Raw genomic sequence first — 20,846 nt, 5'->3', positions numbered from 1 at the left:
CACGTGGATCACTTCAGATCGTGCGCGGCGCCGCTGTGAATGCGAAATGCCGTCTGGCACGACCTCATAGTCCTGAGCGCCAATACGTCGGATGACCTTGTAGGGTCTGAAATAGCGTCGGAGCAGTTTCTCACTGAGTCCTCGTCGGTGTATCGGGGTCCATACCCAAACACTGTCACCAGGCTGCTACTCGACGAAGCGTCGTCGGAGGTTGTATTGTCGGCCGTCGGTCCTCTGCTGGCTCTTGATCCGCAGGCGGGCGAGCTGTCGGGCTTCTTCGGCGCGCTGGAGATAGCTAGCGACGTCAACATTCTCTTCGTCAGTTACGTGCGGCAGAATGGCGTCGAGCATCGTCGTCGGGTTCCTGCCGTAAACCAGCTTAAATGGCGTTATCTGTGTTGTTTCTTGCACCGCCGTGTTGTATGCAAAGGTCACGTATGGCAGGACCGCGTCCCACGTCTTGTGCTCGACGTCGACGTACGTTGCTAGCATGTCGGCGAGGGTCTTGTTGAGGCGCTCTGTGAGACCATTCGTCTGCGGGTGGTAGGCAGTTGTCCTCCTGTGGCTTGTCTGGCTGTATTGCAGAATGGCTTGGGTGAGCTCTGCTGTAAAAGCCGTTCCTCTGTCGGTGATGAGGACTTCTGGAGCACCATGTCGCAACAGGATGTTCTCGACGAAAAATTTAGCCACTTCGGCTGCGGTGCCTTTCGGTAGAGCTTTAGTTTCAGCGAAGCGGGTGAGATAGTCCGTCGACACGCCAATCCACTTATTTCCGGAAGCCGATGTCGGAAACGGTACCAACAAGTCCATCCCGATCTGCTGAAAAGGTCGGTAAGGAGGCTGGATCGGCTGTAGTAATCCCGCTGGTCTTGTCGGTGCTGTCTTGCGTCGCTGACAGTCGCGGCACGTCTTGACGTAACGGGCGACATCGGCGGTTAGGCGCGGCCAGTAATACCTTTCTTGTATCCTCGATAGCGTCCGGGAGAAACCGAGGTGCTCAGCGGTCGGATCGTCATCTAGGGCGTGCAGTACTTCTGGACGTAGCGCCGACGGAACAACAAGAAGGTAGTTGGCGCGGACTGGTGAGAAGTTCTTCTTCACGAGTAGGTTGTTTTGAAGCGTGAACGAAGATAATCCACGCTTAAATGCCCTTGGGACAACGTCGGTGTGCCCTTCCAAATACTCGACTAGGGCTTTTAGCTCCGAGTCTCCTCGTTGCTGTTCGGCGAAGTCTTCCGCGCTTATAATTCCAAGGAATGCGTCGTCATCCTCGTCATCTTGCGGCGGCGGGTCAATGGGGGCGCGGGATAGGCAATCGGCATCTGAGTGTTTTCCTCCGGACTTGTAGGTTACAGTGATGTCGTATTCTTGTAGCCTGAGGCTCCACCGTGCAAGCCGTCCTGAAGGGTCCTTTAGGTTAGCTAGCCAACACAACGCGTGATGATCACTGACCACCTTGAATGGCCTGCCATATAGGTAAGGGCGAAATTTCGCTGTGGCCCAAACGATGGCGAGCCATTCCTTTTCGGTTGTAGAATAATTGCCTTCTGCTTTTGGCAATGATCGGCTAGCGTAAGCTATCACGTGTTCATGTCCATCTTTTCTCTGGACTAGGACGGCACCGAGGCCTAGGCTACTGGCGTCAGTGTGTATTTCGGTATCGGCGTGCTCGTCGAAGTGCGCAAGTACGGGCGGCGACTGCATGCGTCGTTTGAGTTCTTGAAATGCGCCTGCCTGTGACGTTTCCCACTTGAGCTCGACGTCACATTTAGTTAGCTGTGTGAGCGGCTCAGCGATACGTGAAAAGTCCTTGACAAATCGCCTGTAGTAGGCACACATGCCAAGAAATCTACGCACTGCCTTCTTGTCGGTGGGTTGCGGGAACTTTGCGATGGCAGCTGTTTTCTGCGGGTCGAGGCGTACTCCGGATTTGCTGATGACGTGGCCTAGAAATAGAAGCTCATCGTAAGCGAAGCGGCACTTTTCTGGCTTCAGAGTGAGCCCTGATGACTTGATGGCCTCTAGTACTGTGGCAAGCCGCCTAAGGTGATCGTCAAAACTTTCGGCGAATACAACGACGTCATCCAAGTAAACGAGACAGGTCTGCCACTTCAATCCTGCTAAAACCGTGTCCATCACGCGCTGGAACGTTGCAGGCGCCGAGCACAGTCCAAATGGCATAACCTTGAACTCGTAGAGGCCATCTGGGGTGATGAAGGCGGTCTTTTCACGATCTCTTTCGTCGACCTCTATTTGTCAATAGCCAGACTTGAGGTCCATAGAGGAGAAGTATTTAGCGTTGCAGAGCCGATCCAATGCGTCGTCTATCCGTGGGAGAGGGTATACGTCCTTCTTCGTGATATTGTTCAGACGACAATAATCTACGCAGAAACGAAGGGTTCCGTCCTTTTTCTTCACCAGGACAACAGGGAATGCCCACGGGCTTTTCGACGGCTGGACGATGTTGTCGTGCAGCATTTCGTCGACTTGTTCTCTTGTAGCTTCACGTTCTCGCGGCGAAACTCGGTAAGGGCTCCGGCGAAGTGGTCGAGCGTACTCCTCGGTGATTATGCGATGCTTGGCGACTGGTGTTTGTCGAAGCCTCGATGACGTCGAAAAGCAGCTTTTGTATTGCCGGAGCAGACTTCTGAGCTGCTGTTGCTTAATCACGGGGAGACTTGGATTAATGTTGTAGTCTGGTTCGGCAACCATGGTCGTCGGGGTCGATGCGGCGGAATCCGACAGGACAAACGCATTGCTGTTTTCCAGGATTTCCTCGATGTATGCGATCGTTGTGCCCTTGTTGATGTGCTTGAACTCCTGGCTGAAGTTTCTCAGCAACACTTTCGTGTTTCCTCCGTGCAGTCGAGCGATCCCTCGTGCGACGCAAATTTCACGGTCTAGCAGTAGGCGTTGGTCGCCTTCGATGACACCTTCTACGTCAGCGGGTGTTTCGGTGCCGACCGAAATAACAATGCTGGAGCGAGGCGGGACGCTCACTTGATCTTCGGAGCACACACAAGGCGTGGTGACTACGAGGGTTCTTCGACGGTATCGCATGGTCTTCCGACAGTGTTATTGACTTCGACTTCAGGTCGATGACTGCGCCGTGTTGGTTGAGGAAGTCCATGCCGAGAATGACGTCTCGTGAACACTGTTGGAGGATAACGAAGGTGACAGGGTAAGTCCGGTCGTGAATGGTAATTCTTGCCGTGCACATTCCAGTCGGCGTTATGAGGTGTCCTCCGGCGGTACGAATTTGAGGGCCTTCCCACGTAGTCTTAACTTTCTTCAACTGGGCGGCGATGTGTCCACTCATGACGGAGTAATCAGCCCCTGTGTCAACTAAGGCGGTGACTGCGCGGCCGTGGAGAAGCACGTCGAGGTCGGTGGCTCTTTGTCTTGCATTACAGTTCGGTCTTGGCGTCGGATCACGACTGCGTCGCGTTGACCTGTGGCTGGTATGTGACGTCGTCAGGTCGTCTTTCGTCGTCGCATTCATTCCTTCCAGACTTCTTCGGGACGGCGGCGTGTCGTTATGTCGTCGAGGTACTTTCTTCGGCGTCTTCGTCGGCGGCGGAGGATCTTCGACAGTTCAACGGACAGCAACCGCACCTCCATCGGTTGCTGCTTTTAGTTTTCCGGATATTGGCTCGCTGACCGGCCCGGAGCTGGGCCAGTGTATGGTCGGCGCTGCGGCGACAGGTAGCGGCCTGGTGATGGTGAACGCGATGGTCGTCGAGAGCTCTACTGAGTAGCCGCGAGGTAGTCAGCGATATCGCGAGGGCGTTAACCTTGCTGCGGGCGCGGAGCGTTGACGGCGAAACCTCGCAGTCCCATTTCCCGGTATGGACATCGTCGGTAGACGTGACCCGCTTCCCCGCAATGGTAGCAGAGCGGGCGGTGGTCAGGAGCGCGCCAAACGTCGGTCTTCCTCGGGTAGCTCCGCTCGGCGACGGGTGGGCGCACTGTCGGCAGCGGCGGCGGTGGTCGACGGAATTGCGGCGTTGCAGGGCCCTGGCGTGGTCGCGGAGGGGGACCTTGACGGCGTGTGATGGCGGCGTATGTCATCGTTTCTGGCTAGGGCTGCGGTAATTGTGGTTGCAGCTTGGGAACTTCAAGTGATCGGTGCACTTCTTCTTTCACGATGTCGGCGATCGAAGCCACTTGGGGCTGCGACGAAGGTAGGACCTTGCGCAGTTCTTCGCGCACAATGGCCCTGATGGTCTCCTGAAGGTTGTCGGAATCCAGTCCTTGGATGGCGTACTGTGGCCTGAGCCCCTGGCGGTTATATTGCCGGGTGCGCATCTCCAGAGTTTTCTCGATCGTCGATGCCTCTGCAGAAAACTCAGCCACGGTCTTCGGCGGGTTACGGATAAGTCCTGCGAAAAGTTCTTCCTTGACATCCCGCATCAGGAAGCACACTTTTTTCTCCTCTGGCATTTTTGGGTCGGTATGCCGGCAAAGACGGGCCATCTCCTCCGTGAAGATCGCGATCGTCTCGTTTGGCAGCTGCACTCTGGTTTCTAGTAGTGCTTGGGCTCGCTGTTTTCGTACGACGCTTGTAAACGTTTGCAAGAAGCCGCTTCGGAACAGGTCCCACGTCGTTAAGGTGGCTTCCCGATTCTCGAACCGGGTCCTGGCGGCGTCTTCCAGTGCGAAATAGACATGCCGCAGCTTGTCGTCGCTGTCCCAACTGTTAAACGTAGCGACCCTCTCATACGTCTCAAGCCAGGTTTCCGGGTCCTCGATTATTGATCCGCGGAACGTCGGAGGTTCCCTGGGTTGCTGCAGCAGGATGGGGGACGCTGGGGCTGCCATTGGGGTTGTCTTGGCCACAATCTTCTTGGTCTTCTCAGGTAGAAGTCCGTGCTCCGGAGGCAGCTGTTTAAGACGGCGGCTACCTCGATGCTCCGGGACTACGTTGGTGTTCTCTTTGCGGTCCGGGCTTGGATCACGGCTTGTCGGGGGCGTCCGGCACATGAACGAAAAGCACCTCCACCAGATGTCACGTGGTCGGGACGTCAAAGAACACAGTAGCAATGCTGTGAAAGGAAAAACTAGTTTTTAATGGGTGAACCTGTGCCCACAAAACGCGCTACACTTAAAGCACAACGAGAGCGGCGAACACAGTTGGTGATTGTCGTAAATCCGATCAGCGGGTCAAGCGCGTCTGCTTTTATACAGCAGTCGTCGAATGTTGCAGACTAATCGTTGGGATCCGCATGCCTTCTACAAAGTTCTACATCATTCGCGTCAAGCTATGATATCAGATAACACAAGGTTCGGTGACAACAGACAGCGGATAGAAGCATCGACAACTTTCCAGAAACTTCGGATAAATGCAGGCGCGTCCCGCGCTGTGCGATAACATTTGCTAGGCGGCAAAACGTCAGGTCTAGGCTAATTCGAGTTCTTACCATCCTGTGGTCACTTCAGCGCACTTTGCCGAGCACGTCCACATCTTGTATGATGCCAGGGTTAGCGCAGAGTATGAAGTCTATTTAATTTCTAGTCTCGCCATTCGGGCTCCTCCACGTCCACTTTCAGCTATCCCACTTGCAGAAGAAGGTATTCATTATCCTCATAATATTCTGTTCCGCAAACTCTGCTAATAACTCTCCCCTGCTATTCCTAGCGCCTATGCCATATTCCCCCACTGCCTTGTCTCCAGCCTGCTCCTTGCCTACCTTGGCATTAAAGTCGCCCATTAGTATAGTTTGTTTAGTTTTCAGTCTACCCATCGCCGATTCCACGTCTTCATAGAAGCTTTCGACTTCCTGGTCATCGTGACTGGATGTAGGGGCGTAGACTTGTACAATCTTCATTTTGTACCTCTTATTAAGTTTCACAACAAGACCTGCCACCCTCTCGTTAATGCTATAGAATTACTGTATGTTACCAGCTATATTCTTATTAATCAGGAATCCGACTCCTAGTTCTCTTCTCTCCACTAGGCCCCTGTAGCACAGGACGTGCCCGCTTTCTAGCACTGTATATGCTTCTTTTGGCCTCCTAACTTCACTGAGCCCAATTATATACCATTTAGTGCCCTCTAATTCCTCCAATAGCACTGCTAGACTCGCCTCACTAGATAACGTTCTAGCGTTAAACGTTGCCAGGTTCATATTCCATTGGCGGCCTGTCCGGAGCCAGTGATTCTTACCACCCTCTGCTGCGTTGCAGGTCTGACCGTCGCCGTGGTCTGTTGGTTCGCAGCTGCTAGGGACTGAGGGCCGGGGTTTGATTGTTGTGTTCATATAGGAGGTTGTGGCCAAGTACTGCACCAGGGTTTCCTATCCTGCTCTGGTGAGGGAGTGCGTTACCGGTTCTGATCACCGGGATCAGGCCACACTCCAGGCCTGTTTGTGCAATTTATCAACACGCGGATTTTTTTTGTTCCGGTGGAAAATTGCCGGCACCGTTATTCGAACCACGGACCGCTTGCACGCGAGGCGGGTGTTGGACTCAGCTTGACTGGTCTGGCACGCATACGCGATGGATCAACGCGTCTCACCACAGCCAGACTTTACGGAGTCTGCGCGCCAAGACTGCTGCATTACATCGACGCCTGGATGGCACCGCCCCAAAGTTCCATGGCCACGACCTATATAAGAAGCTCGTCGTACGCTGATTACTTCAGTGGGCATGTCAGCGGGAAACCGATCAACACCATGTCAAACCCTTTCCTGCTTTTTTGCGCAGGTCAGTAATAATTCTTCCACAGTAAAAAGTAGCAACCGTTGCCTGGTCCTGCTGGCGTGCCCCAAAAGTGCCTGTGCGGTGTACCTACCTGTACGTTCAGGATATTTTGGTTTCATTACTGATGCTATGTGGTGATGTCGAGGTTAATCCCGGGCCGAACACTGAGGAGCTGCTACTGCAACTTCTGGGTGGTCAGAAGAGTATGCAGGAAAGACTGGACGCAATCGAGGGAAAGCTTAAGCAGGTGGAGGAATCAGCAGCAATAGTAAAGGAGGTAGGCATGAGGATCGCTGATAGGGAAAGAACAATTAAAACTCTGGGAAGAAAGTTAGTCGACATTGAAGACAGGAGTAGGAGAAACAACCTAATTGTGTTTGGCATTGCTGAGCGCCGCGACGAAACGTCTACGTCACTTATGGAAGATGTGGTTGATGCCTTGTTCAAAACTACACTAGGCGTACAGGTATCTTCCGTAGAAAGGATACATAGAATTGGCAGAAAGAAAGCAGATAAACCAAGACCATCATTCTTAAGCGAATTGATCACCGTGAAAAAGTGAACGTTCTTCAAAACTGTTTCAAGCTAAAAAAAGAAAAGAACATATCTGTTAGTGAAGACTTCTCGGCAGCCACGAGGCAAGTAAGAAAATACTTGTGGGACAATACGGCTGATATTAGAAGGTAGGGAGGAAAGATCAAGTTGATATACGGCAAAGTTCGCATTGATAATGAAATGTTTCAATGAGACAGTACCCAAGCGAAAATAGTGGCCATCGTTGCACGTTCAGTCGCGTCTGAGATGACATGACCCGGCTCTCCTGTTAAAAGTACATTTTGTTGTCTCAACGTGAACGCGCATAGTGTAATTAACAAAACAGCAGATCTGGAAAGTACTGTTATGGTCCATAGCCCACAGATCATAATTGTTACTGAAACTTGGTTACATCGAGGTATCGACGATGTCGAAATCACTCCAGCAGGGTATGGAATTCACCGTAATCACAGAGATTCCCGAGGTGGCGGCATAGCCGTACTTTTTAAGGAGTGCTTGAATGTGTCCAGACTACCTGACCCTGTTGGAATAGAAAGCGTTGTTGCAAAGGTTGTTCTTGAAGATTTTCATCTTCTAATTGCGGAATTTTATCGCCCTCCGAATTACAGCCCAGCATTTTTTGAAAACCCAAATGAATTTCTATGCGAATGTAGGAACCAATCTTGTAGCATTTTGTTGGCAGGTGATTTTAACGATCCAGATGTCGATTGGGATAATGCGTTCCCAAATGCACGTTCTCCTACTGCGGAGCCCTTTGTTGACGTAGTTATGCTACACAATTTACCGCAATTAGTGAAACTGCCTAATCGCGTTCACGATGGAAGTGCGTCAACTTTAGATTTATTCCTCGTAAATGAAAAAATTCGTATGAATCCGAGCGTGCACATTTTTGAAGGGATTTCAGACCACAAAATAGTGCCCTTTGTCATGGAATTCAAGAAAGTTTCAAAACTGTAACAGACGGAGACCTTTGTACTCGATTTTTCTCGCGCTAGTGATCTGGACGTACTCGATGCATTGGACAATTCATTCTCTTCCTTTGTTTCCCAATATTAATGCAATGGCATATCCGTTGACTTGTCATGGCTGCAATTCAAAGATTTAGTCATGCACTGCACAAAATGTTTCACTCCACACAAAAAGGTTGTAAAACGTACTTGCAAGCCATGGTTGACTAAAGAAATAGCCAGTGCAGGCTGTAAAGTCAAAAAAGCAAGGAAACGGTTTCAACAACGACCTTCCCCTGAGGGCGCAAACCAGTTATGTGAACTGCAACAGCTTCTCAAGAATGCTATCAAAAAAAGTAAAGACCATTATCAGAGTGTACGTTTAAAAGAGTTTCTTGCTGCGTCGCCGGCAAAATTTTGGCGTCACTTGTCGCCAAAGAAGCAATCAGTTTCAAACCTTATCATAAATGGCACTGCTGTAACGGATCGAGGGGACGTAGCGAATGCACTAAACCTTTATTTCTGTTCCGTGTTCACCAGGGATGATGACGCAATTCCACAATTCAATGCTTTTGACAGAATTCCTGCAATAAGTAATCAATCTATTAGTGAAGAGGGTGTACTGACACTTCTGCTCAATCTAGATATCAGAAAATCGCCGGAAATTGACGGCATTCCTGGTTCTTTTCTCTTCCGTTACGCTGAATGGTGCGCAGAGTACTTATGCTTGATATTTGATAAATCATTGTCCTGTGCTAAACTTCCGAACGATTGGAAACATGCTAAAATCACACCGATACCCAAAACCAGCGACCGGTCTCTTGTCTCTTCCTACAGGCCTATTTCCTTATCATGTACATGTGCGAAGGTACTCGAGCACATTATCTTCGCGCATATTTCCACTTTTGCTGAGGAAAACTGCATTATTGATAGCCGACAGTATGGTTTCCGTCGCAAACATTCCACGGTAACGCAGTTACTAGAGATTGTTCATGATCTCGCAGCAGCATTAGATACGGGCAGTGAAATGATATTCTGATAAAAATGATATTTCTGGATTTCGAGAAAGCTTTCGATAGAGTGTGCCACCAAAAACTGCCTTGAAACTTAACGCTATTATGGAAAATGATACATTGCTCGCATGGCTAGCGGCATACTTATGATTCAGGCATCACACAGTATATATTGATGGAATCAGTTCGGACTCTGCCCCTGTTGAGTCCGGTGTTCCTCAGGGCTCCGTCCTGGGACCATTACTTTTCTTGGTATTTATAAATGATATTGCAGCCAATATATCAGTTAAAATACGTCTGTTTGCCGATGATTGTATACTTTACCATGAGATGTTGTGCAACGACGATCAGGAATTATTACACATGTCTCTACGTAAAGTTCAAGCCTGGTGCTCAACTTGGCAAATGTGCTTTAATTATAAAAAATACAGTAGCTATGACTGTGACACGTAAAGTCAATCCTTTGAAGTTCCGCTACACCATCGATAACAACGCCTTGTCTCAGGTTACAAAATACAAATACTTAGGAGTCATAATTACATCAGATTTGAAATGGAATGACCACATAACGTACACCGTAAATAAGGCAATGAAACAACTTCGATATTTAAGAAGAACCCTTGGTAAATCCTCCAAAGAAATTAGACTACTCGCGTACAAAACTTACATTAAATCAATTCTAGAATATGCAGGAATTGTTTGGAATCCACACACAAAGTGCAATATTACCAAACTAGAAAATGTCCAACGCAAATGCGTCAGGTTCATATATAATTGTTATAGTTGGAAAAAATCCCCATCAGCCCTTTTGCAAACAGCCAATTTATAGACCCTACAGGTAAAACGACACCAGGACAAACTAAAAATGATCTACCTTATTTACCATAACCAACTTGGAATAAATAAAAATGCATATTTTCATTCAATTACCCAGCGACAAACCCGTTCTTTCCATTCAAAGAAGGTGAGTGAGTTCTTGTGCAGAACAAATATGTTCAAAGCCTCATTTTTCCCGAGCACAATTCGCACATGTAATAACCTACCTGCCAATGTGGTTGAGCGTTCGACGGTGTCTTCTTTCTTAAGTGCATTCCACAATAGCTAACGATATTTCACATTGTCGTGGCATATTGTTTGTACTCCGCTTTGTATAGCTTATGTGGGTTCTTCTCATGCCGTACTTGCTCGACCAAATGTACATTGTATTCCTACATGCTGCATTGTTATGTACCCCCCTCCTGCCTGAAGCCTGACCTCCAGGCTGGCAGTATGTAATAAATAAAATAAATAAATTACTTCGGTTTCCCCGTTTGCCTTGAGTGCTCTGTGAATGATCTTTGTGAGGCGGTCGCGTTGGTGGGATTTTGTTTTAGTCTCGTCGAGCAGATGCTGCATCAAGTTCCAGGTTTTGCCTCAATGCGTCTGCCCGTCCGCAGCGTTACAGATTTCGTTCCACTGTTGCGTGCAGAGCAGCCGACAATGGACTTCGATCACGCGATTCAGCTCCGCCACCTTCTTCCAGAGGCGCCGATTTAGCCGTTGCTTCTGCCACCTGTTTAGGATAGATTGCTTTGCTTCGAAAAAGTGCGCGAGGCGGCTGTCCACCTTGTCGACCTGCTCATCCGTTTCTATGACTTTGGTCGCCTCCTTGATCTTCCCCGCGATGTAGGCTGACCATTCTTCTATGTTCTCGATTTCATCCATCTCTGTTCGTAACAGGCTACGGAAAGCATCCCAATCCATAAAATTAGGTTTTCTGGTATCCTCCGAGGCCTTCACCTCCTTCGGTATGATGACCTCTACGATGTAGTGGTAGCTGCCGAGCTCTGACCCCGTGTTGCGCCAGGAGATATTTCCCTTCTCGTCGTTCTTCGCGAACGTGAGGTCCGGCGTCGTATCCCTGGACACAGAGTTTCCAATCCTTGTAGGAACAGTCGGGTCTGTGATGAGGGTGAAGTCCAGGTCTAATGTGTCTTGGAACAGGTCTCGCCCCTTGGCCAATTGCTTGTTATATCCCCATGCCGGGTGCGCCGCGTTGAAGTCTCCGCAGGCGACGAGCCTGTGAGTCCCCGCCACGGTGCTGGCTCTGTGAAGGAGCGTCTTGAATGAATCCTCTTCGCGCCAAGTGCCAAGGGATTTCTCGAGTTAACGATTTTCCTGTCAATTGCGGCCGTGGAGTCCTCCATTGGGATGCCTCTAATAACGCCTTTAACGGTGCCATATGGCGCGGTTTGGTATGCGCCAACCACGTGTTCCTTGTCACCGATGCAGATCGATTTTATCTCGGCGTAACGCGAAGCACGTATATCGTCGGGGGTATTCACCACCATGATGTTTTGTTGCAAGTTGGGGCAGAAGGTGACCGCGGCTTCGTCCGCCGTTTATGCGTTCTCCGTCGCCATGATGGCCGATGCCACGGTGGCGGTCTGAGTTCTCGCGATGTTAAGTCCTCCCCGAGGCCACACTATCACCCTGTTCTCCTCCCTCGGTAGAGCGTCCGGCATCCTTGCTGCCCTCGTCGCCGAAGCTTTCACGTTCCTGGCAAAGTTTTGCGTCGTAGGTCTTGACTGGCGAGCGGCAGTCCCCTCGCCAGCCAAGGTCTTCATGCGGCGGCCTACGTGCGACCAGTCTGCATCGTCGTTGAATTCCTCGGGAGAAATTTCTTCCCCTTGACCTTCAACACACATCTGGCTAACGCCAGAATTCGCCCGGTCCCGAAAAATGGACGTCTCCATCTCGGTCGACATGTTTGTACAGCCGCCGCCCGAAGACGACGAGCTTTCCTCGCAGAGGTTAGGCCTGGCTATGGGCAGTTCCAAGCTGTTCGAATAGGCTTAGTGGAACGGCGCCGGCCTCCACGGAAAGTCCCGAAAATTGGCGAAAAAGCGTACCTTTTGGTAGCCACTGGTAGCGGTCGATGACCCGCAATCTCACGGACACAGTGTTAATAGTTATACCACGGTAAAAAATAATTAGCGCTGCAAAATTGGTCATAAAATCCCGAGCCGATGTGAGCACGTCAGCTCATACCATGGCTCATTGTGCACATACCATACCATTGTGCACATGTTACTAGCATTTCAATTGCCTTAATTCCCCAGAGGTGCACTTGTTTAATGCCGACTTATAGCATTAGTAGACAAACTAGCACTGTGACAACATTCACCTCTTGCGTGTGCGCAAAATTTGTACCCCGTGTTCCATCCTTTGAATCATTAAATCAGTTGGTAGTTCGCACTTTCATGTGTCCTTCCTCTGTAATTACCTTTTCGCGCACACAAACAATGTGCAGCAGACTTCACCCAATTTCCGAAGACAAAGTCCTAGTCAGACTCCAAAATTTCCTTCAGAGACTTTCTTATTGAGGTGAGAATTTCTGTCACTGCACAGCACTCTGTTTGAACAAAGTCTTCACTGATATGATGGGAGAAAAAAAGGTTATAGAGGCAAGAACTGTCACATTATCACCCAGATATATTCCCTAATGCAATGCTAAAAGATTTTTTTTTGCTAAACAAGCGGATCAGGGTAAGGCTCAAGACCTATGAGCATTTGTTTGCTCAGATGAAGGGATTAACCTAACAAGCATTGCGAAGTCAAGGAAGGCTCATACAATGGAAACTTGGCATTTGCTTGAGAGTGGCATGCATAGACCTGCAAGCCCACACCGGTCATGTTAGCGTGCTTCTCACATCTATAACCTAATGCAGGTTCCTAGAATGTACCTACATCGTGTTTGCCAAAAAGTTGCGAGGAATATTTGGGCAAACCTGGTACCTCGCGTAGCGCCATCAAAAGAAGCAATACCAAGTAGCAGCTTAGCAAGCTAGCTGGAAGAAATTTAAGAACATTTATTGTTCTTCAAGACAGCGAAGCGTTACAACAAAATTGAGCCAGAGTAGAACTATGAGCGGCTGGCCGCGTTCTGCAATATTTGTCTTCATAGTTTACATTCGGGTTGCTTAACATGTGCCTTTTGAACTGCGGCGAGCAGGTGTTCAAGCAAGTTGCGATTCGCTAGCCGCCAAAAACCGAGACAAACAAGGACACAGTATGAACATGCAAGACAAGAAACAGTAGAGGTAAATGCAACATCAAGCGCCATATAAAAATTGCAACAGCTCACTTACTCAGGCAATATCTGCAACAGCAATCCTACGAAGGTTCAAACAATTTTTTTCTCGCGATCGATGCACAGCACTAAGCGGCAACTGCAGCAACAAGCACTTAGAACGAATTTAAACGCTTTTACCATAAGAGCAAAAAGTGTTGCCAAACTGAGAGCCCACATATGCCCCATTCACAACAGCAAATTCAACAAACAAGAGCAACAGCACTCAAAAACGTAACAGGAGCTGCACAAGACGCAATACCAACCATAAACGCATTGCCAGGCATAAGGAAACGAGCTGCTCCAGCGTTGCGCCCATGTGTTGCTCGAGGTCGCAAGGTCGAACACAATCCGGTTTTTCCAGCGCAACTAACTAGAACAACATTCTAGCACACAATGCAGTAAGAAACCGTAAAATTGGGTTTTAGCTAAGCTGAAAAGCTGAAGGAGCTCCAGCAGTGCGCGCAGAACTATAAACCGAAACACGCCATACTTGTTTAAACTACATCATCATAACTGTGTCGTCACTTCCGTGCATGGCAGGAGTGTTTTAGTATGGCATTTCGCTTCTACCACACACGTGTCACCAGTTACCGCCATATATATACTCCCCCCCAAAGCAACACCTCCTCTCCCTCTACCCCAACGGAGTACATCTGGTGGAGCCAGCGGTGACGGCAGCGGCGTCGACGGCGGCGCCATCAGTTGCAGCGCGGCTGCGGCGTTGCTAGGCAAAGGCAGCTCAAGGTCGTTCGTCGGCCACAGCATATGGCATACGGCATACGGCTCCCTGCATACGGCCTACGGCGCGACGAGCCGAAATGGCTGGCTGGCTGGCGTAGTAAAGCTTTCGCTTTAAAAGTGGCAAAATATCAATATCATGGATTTGCATAATTACGATTGCATGACTTACGTAGATGGGACAGGTTTTTGGGTGGAGCGCGGCATACAACACTTTCGTGCTAAAAATTCTTACTGTCCACGTTCGACCAGCAATGCATATCACAGACATTACGTTGTTTCAGGCAGCTCGCATATTTTGGAAGCGCCGGGGTTCTTAAATTCATTGGGGTAGTAATCTGCTCCGAGGTGGGCCAAACAGTTTACACACAAATTAGGTTCCCCGCTTTTTTCGCCCACTGGTATGCTTCTACTACGGCATGTTAAGCTAAAAATGCAGTATTTGTTCGTATAGTGCATGTACAAAATAAGGAAAATAAAGAAGCAGGCTTTCACTCATGATTTCTTTATGCTGCGTAGCGGTGGGATCCATATTTGCTGCCCAGGATCGATGAAATGAAACAATGTGGCCCTGCTACAACTATGATACTCTGTGCACTGAAAGGTAGTGTCCGGGCTATTTGATGAAGCACATAGGGCAGCAAGATTATTCAATAGCCATCCCTTTCCAGTATACCTGACGTCAACGTTGTAGCTCATCCGCTGATTTTTAATCCGTAAACTAAAAGGTGCTTCGCCACTGTAGCAGAAGATACCACTGCATATTCGCAGATCTGAAAAAGAAAGCACAATAACTTCAAATATATATTGATTACTGCTGTCACTGTAACATTCTATTTTTGTTTACTAAAACTGAAGGTTAAAGTTTAAAGATTTATGTAGCAAATGTAAACTACAGCTTTGGTACAATGACGGCAGATCAATTTTACGAAAGACACTGCTGGGATCGCATGCCTAATGTCCAATAATCCAATACTGCCTGAGCATCCACAAAAGTAGTCACACTCGGAAGCTGTGCATTCTTGTATATTGCAGTTTTGCCTACATTATGCATTCTGTATCAATGGACACCTGATCTTTTTCTCTAACTGTCCTTGTTGGTCTACATGTATGTAGAAGGTGTTCAAAATGCGTGCTTCGCTTTGTATCCACGCCTGATCTCTGCAATAAAACACATATGTCTAGGTTTTTTTAAGAGAAGTCTTTCCAGATAGTTTGTTTACCAAATGTGGTCATATGTAAATAAATTACGGTAGCGTTCCTTTTCATCTCATGGTCCAAAAAAATTTTAGATTTTGCAGTTGTGGTGGCAATGAGCGTCCGCAGGAAGAAGTAGGAAGTTGAGTTCTGCTGTCGCTACAGAATGGACTGTTGTCGCGTAAAAATAAAGGATGGTGCACATCAGAGAAAAAGTAAACGATACAAACACACTTATGTCGCAGCTCTTAGGAGCCCGTTCCTTCAGCGAAGTGGGCGTCGCCGAGAAAACATGCACGGCGATGCAAGGAGCAAACGCGGAGCCCAGCGGGGGATGAAGGACGCAAGGAGGTGAGTGGAGGGACAGGGTGCATCGGAATCACTAGGCCAAAGATAAGGAGGAGAGTATCGCGACAGATTGAGAGGAAAAGCGTAGTGCAGCTACGATATTACGAGATCGCACCAGAGTTGCGCGCGTAGTCTGGGAGGCCTGCCTGCGGCGGCTGCTGCGAATCCCGCCGACGCGTCATCCACGCGCTGCCTCTCATGATCTCTGGGTTAGCCCTACATCGTCCAAGACTTCGGCCCGTTTTCAACGTCGCGCACAATGCCGCGCCCGCCAATACATCACGAAATAAAAAGAAGTTTAAAGCTGTGCTCAAATTTCAAATTAGGGAGTACCGCAATCGCGGATGAATTTTTTTTCGCTAAAAATGTCCTTTATTAGTGAACAAAAATTACTCGATGAAAGCACTTCTGCAAAAAATAAAATGTAACAAAGCTAAATTGTACTACTTTCTACCATGTTTAATTTGATATTGAGCAAATAAAGTGTTCAGGGCGAACTGGCATGGCTCTCTTCGCACCTCCTATGCAGCCCTGCACGCTTTGCTTACCTTCAGTAATCACCGCTTTTGAAATTTTTGTCAAGATCGTTGACAGATTGAGGGCACCCACCTACTGCCCTTTCTTACATCAAAAGCGCAAGTGTCATTGCGTCTAGAAATAGCTTACGAAACCAGCATGCTGTTTTGGCATTACCATTGAGAGCCTATGGGCAGGAAATAATTGTGAGCGACAGATCGGGTACACGGCAGCTCAATATGAGAGGCTGCATGAACCATTTTCTGCAAATTCAACTTTAAAGCTCCAACCGGACGTACGCGTTGGAACGCGTCTGCAGGCGCCGCCATCACCTGACGTCGCGTCGCGTCCGACGGAGGAAGAGGGTGCGCACGATGCAGGAGCTTCCGCGCGCTTGTCGCCGCGCGTTTCGTCGCGGTGATTCAAGGCCTACGCTTAACGGTCACGTTAAACAATGGGCTAAAGATGACAATAACATGAAATCAGTTCTAACTCAAAATACGTTTCATAATATAAAAATTATATTGCAGGACTCCTAGTGGTTCAGGCAGCTCAACTGTCAGTATTGTGAACTCGGTGAAACCTGCAGCACCATTGGCATAGCGTTACTCGCGTGCTCTGTGCCTTACGCCTTCTGCATGCTGACTCAGGTCCCCAACTTCGGCGATGAACACTTCGTTAATAATGCACCCGTTACAGCTGAATACTTCAGCGTCTGTCATAATAAAACACCAAACTCGCGTGGAAATCCGATCACAACGCTTGCAGCTTGCCTGGGCTTGCCTGCACGCCGCGCGAAGAATCGTTCCGGAAGTCACGTTGATTCACCGCCGTCACGTGAGGCGCGTCGGGAGGGTGACGCTAGCGGCAGCTTCCAGTGGAGGAGCAAGAAATCTAGCACTGCAAGGCCTCCACACCGCCGCGCGTCAACATGCGATGCAGCCTCCGCACCTGAGGCCGTACGCGCTCAGACGTGGCGCTGCGCGTGCAGTCGCGTACGAGCGCGTGCGTCTCGTTAGGGCTTAACGCAGCTGAACAAAGCGAAGCGCCGCATTTATGACGTGGCTTGGCCAGCACCTTGATTGCTGGTTTTGTACAACTACTTTATAAAGCACTATATGCTAAAATATATATTGCATCACATGGAGCAATTAAGAAATTTTGGCTTCTTTAAAACCACTATTGAGACATCGAAACAGGAACTTTCACACAGCAATAATAATTAGTCAATTAAGTAATAAAAATCTAACATTTGCTATAGCGCCCAACAACATCTACCGAGCCTTTATATTAGCGGGTTTATAAAGTGATACGCAACGTACAATGTATAGAGAAGACAAATATGTTAAACAATGTGACGAAGGATAACAAGCGGGGGAAAAGAAAACGAGGGAGGCGTGAAAAGGAGTTGATTACGCAATTGGATTACCCACACAATTCACACAGGATGAACTCTCAAATGAGTGAATACAGTCAGAATACATATGACATATTTTCTTAAGTCGACCTATGGAACGGTGACTATACATGAAAGGCGCTCAGAAAAGTGCTGCCAGGCATATTTTTTCGCCAAGGAAAATTGTACGTGGTAAATAACATTTGGGCAATGTATAGTGCCATGAGCCACTTTATAAATTAACACAAGGTCTGATTTATTACTTCCTGATTTAAGGTGCACGAGTTTAGGGGCCATTAAGAAGGTCGAACTAACATCGCCCATACGACAAACGCGGTGCATGTAAATAAGCATACGTTTCTTGTGTAGGTGTTGAGTGTATGTGTTTAGAATTCTTTCACATTTTATTCATTTCACATTACTGAGAGTCTGACTACCAAGCAGGAGTGGGACAACAAACAACATACATGTATTTCAAACAGGGTGCCCTCATTTCACAAAGAGAAAAAGTAAAACACAGGAACGTTTAGATTTTCACATTCTGACCAAACCTAAACAGCCATACTGCACTAGTAGAAGGTGCATAGCATAATTTTTTTTCCATAAAACAGCAAATGTGTGGCCGTCATGCGATACTCGATGGACAATGCGCAGAGCACGTACGTTACGTTGCTTCAAATATCTAGCATGTGAAGAGAAGCATATAGTTCGGTCGAAGCACGTGCTCAGATCCTTTATTTCATTGACCCCGAGCAATGGAGCATTGCCAAGGGTTTATAAAAATGGCACATGGTGTGCTTTGAGCGTAAAACCTAATAGGAAAGTTTTGCAAACGTGCAGATTAGCTTATTGGCGGGCAAGCGAGCAAGGTGGGGCAGCTCCGCCGAAATTTCAGTGAAAATATACATTTTTGTTGGTAAGTGCAGTCAGGAACACCATTTCTACTGTTATAAATAATCAATCAGTCAAGCAAGCAATCCAGCTAATTTGTTTATTGTGCCTAGGAACCGCACAAATCTAGGTCCTGGTGCGCATGAACGCAAAAAAGGTAAAATTTAAACCAACCCTAGCAAAGTATTACATAACAATAACAAGAATGAATTTTCAAAACCACAAGAATAACTGCTACGATGTGTATATTACGAGCAACAATACATATATATATATATATATATATATATATATATATATATATATATATATATATATATATATATATATATATATACAGACATCCGAGGTGAAGAACATTTACGGAAGAACACAGAAACTAAGAGAAGTCAGGAGAGGAGAGTAGCTAGAAGTAAGGCTCGTGAAGTGCGAAGCTCGATGCAGAATAAAGACAACTGATTTGGAGGGATCTCAAGATGGGAAAAATGACAGTTATAAAGATTTTGCATTCTGCGTAGAGGTGAGTGCCTGCAGGAAGAGGCAGGAGCATGGTATCGCGGGCGTTCCCTTGCACTCTTCTGTAGAACCCGCAAGGAAACAAGGTAATATACCCGAAGTGTAATATTTCTATAAATAATTGTGTATAAATGAGGGGGTCAGTACGACTACATCTCCAGCTATGTGATGAAACTGTAGGATGATATCCTAGCCTTGAATATTTGTGCGTGAGGTCAGAAAACGACGTTTATACATACTATACCCTTTTTATCCACATGCTGAAATAAAGTTCTATTTGAGTTGAATTTGCCATTCAGACCCCTGCGATATATCAAGTTATTGGGAGACCAATTCAGGTAAACAACTTGTGGAAGGGAAGTGGGCTACGGAACTCGTAATTCTGCAGACGGAACAGAGCGCGCGGCTTCCTCGTGGTGCTGCGCGCTTTGAGCTTAACGCACTATCAAAATTAATGCCGAAGTAGCCTATTTCGAAGACCCTCATCAACACTACATGATCAAGAGAAAAAGAGAAGACGATAATATGGTTTTTACGCTAATATGACAAAATTCGGGTTTACGGGGAGTTTAGATTGAGCCCATTTAACTGGCACCATTCAGAAAAATACAAATAGGCCGGAGTGCAGAGGATCATACCTCACATACCTCAATGTCGCCAGGGCAAAGAAAAATCAATACTTCTGGATTGCTGAGAAAACATCGTTGATGGAAATTAAGAAGTTATTCGCTCCCAACACGGTACCTTGGTGCACGCCCCATTATAACTAGTCGACTAAAGTAAATTGATCATTGACGCTCACAAAGCAGGACCTATTGCGGAGATAGCTGCATAGTATCGCTTCAATAGCAGCTTCATCATCGTAGTGCGCAAGCTTCTCGAGCAGTAGGTGTTGATTGACTACGTCAAACTTTGTGCTAGGATTGCGGTACCAACTGTCCTCCTCAGCGTGACGGGTGTGCAAACTTTCATTATGAGACTCACAGCGTAGGTAGTGCTTAATGTTTTGCGGCCCGAACGAAATGGATGTTGATTTAGAAAAACATTCTCCAACTAAATAATAATACTAATTATTACAGCAATAATAATAACAACCACTCAATTATTTTCATGTCCATTACACTGCAAAGACACAGCTGCCAAGCCACTGGGCTCCTCAAGTAGTACGCAACATGCTATCTACAGAGAAGACCAATGTAGTAGTAAAGAGATGAGATGTAGGGAAACAAATACAGTAATAGTCAATGGGTAAACAGGCGTAGAAGGGAATTTGTTATACAACCTTGTTACCTACATATACACAAAACATGCGGAATTAACTTTGAAGTATGTCAGCACAGGCAGAATACGTATTCCGCCCTTTCAAGTTGTGCCATAATACAGTGATTACTGTAAAAGGGCCCCGCGGGAAACGCAGAATTTTGTGTGATATATTTGTGACGCACCGAAAATTACACTTGATTAACAAGCTATGGGCAGTGTATACTGTCATGGGTCACAATATAGAGAAACAACATGTCTGATTTCATGCGTCTTGGTTTTAGAGGTAAGAGCTTAGGTATATTTCAGAGGGCCAAACTAATAATCAGTGAATAAATCTAAACATAACTGACTGAATTTCCTAACGAAACAATCAAAGAAATATTTATTTTGATGTCTAGAAACAACAATGAGCCTTCATACTGGTGAATTTTGAAATAGATGCGATAATATGTACAGAGAAGACAAATGTGGTAGGCAATAAAATGTGAGATAGAGAAGAAACTATGGAAGTTGAAAACAAGGAGGCAGCCTGCGGCAGCAACGATTTCATCACAGACGATAGGTGGTAGTCATTCGCTAATTAAAAAAACATTAGTGATTGCCTTTAGAAAGAAGCGGAAAATTGATGCCAGCTCTCCATTTAATGCTAA

The 20,846-nt window shown here is 47.4% G+C and overlaps 1 protein-coding gene across 3 annotated transcripts in view; it reads right to left on the bottom strand.

The window, feature by feature from the left end:
• The window catches only part of LOC135897865 (uncharacterized), a 153,192-nt gene that overhangs the window by 10,340 nt on the left and 122,006 nt on the right, over positions 1-20,846 (bottom strand). For 2 of the 3 annotated variants that reach the window (XM_065426558.1, XM_070532786.1), the window contains one exon: positions 14,506-14,842. In XM_065426558.1, coding sequence (XP_065282630.1) covers positions 14,765-14,842 — 78 coding nt within the window. In that variant the 3' untranslated portion in view covers positions 14,506-14,764. Of the gene's footprint in view, positions 1-14,505; positions 14,843-20,846 lie in introns of those variants that run through there. The other variant, XM_070532785.1, reaches the window with a different exon arrangement.

Source organism: Dermacentor albipictus, chromosome 2 (assembly GCF_038994185.2).
Source record: "Dermacentor albipictus isolate Rhodes 1998 colony chromosome 2, USDA_Dalb.pri_finalv2, whole genome shotgun sequence".
Taxonomy (NCBI): Eukaryota; Metazoa; Arthropoda; class Arachnida; order Ixodida; family Ixodidae; genus Dermacentor; species Dermacentor albipictus.
This window is presented reverse-complemented; position numbering and strand designations above follow the sequence as displayed.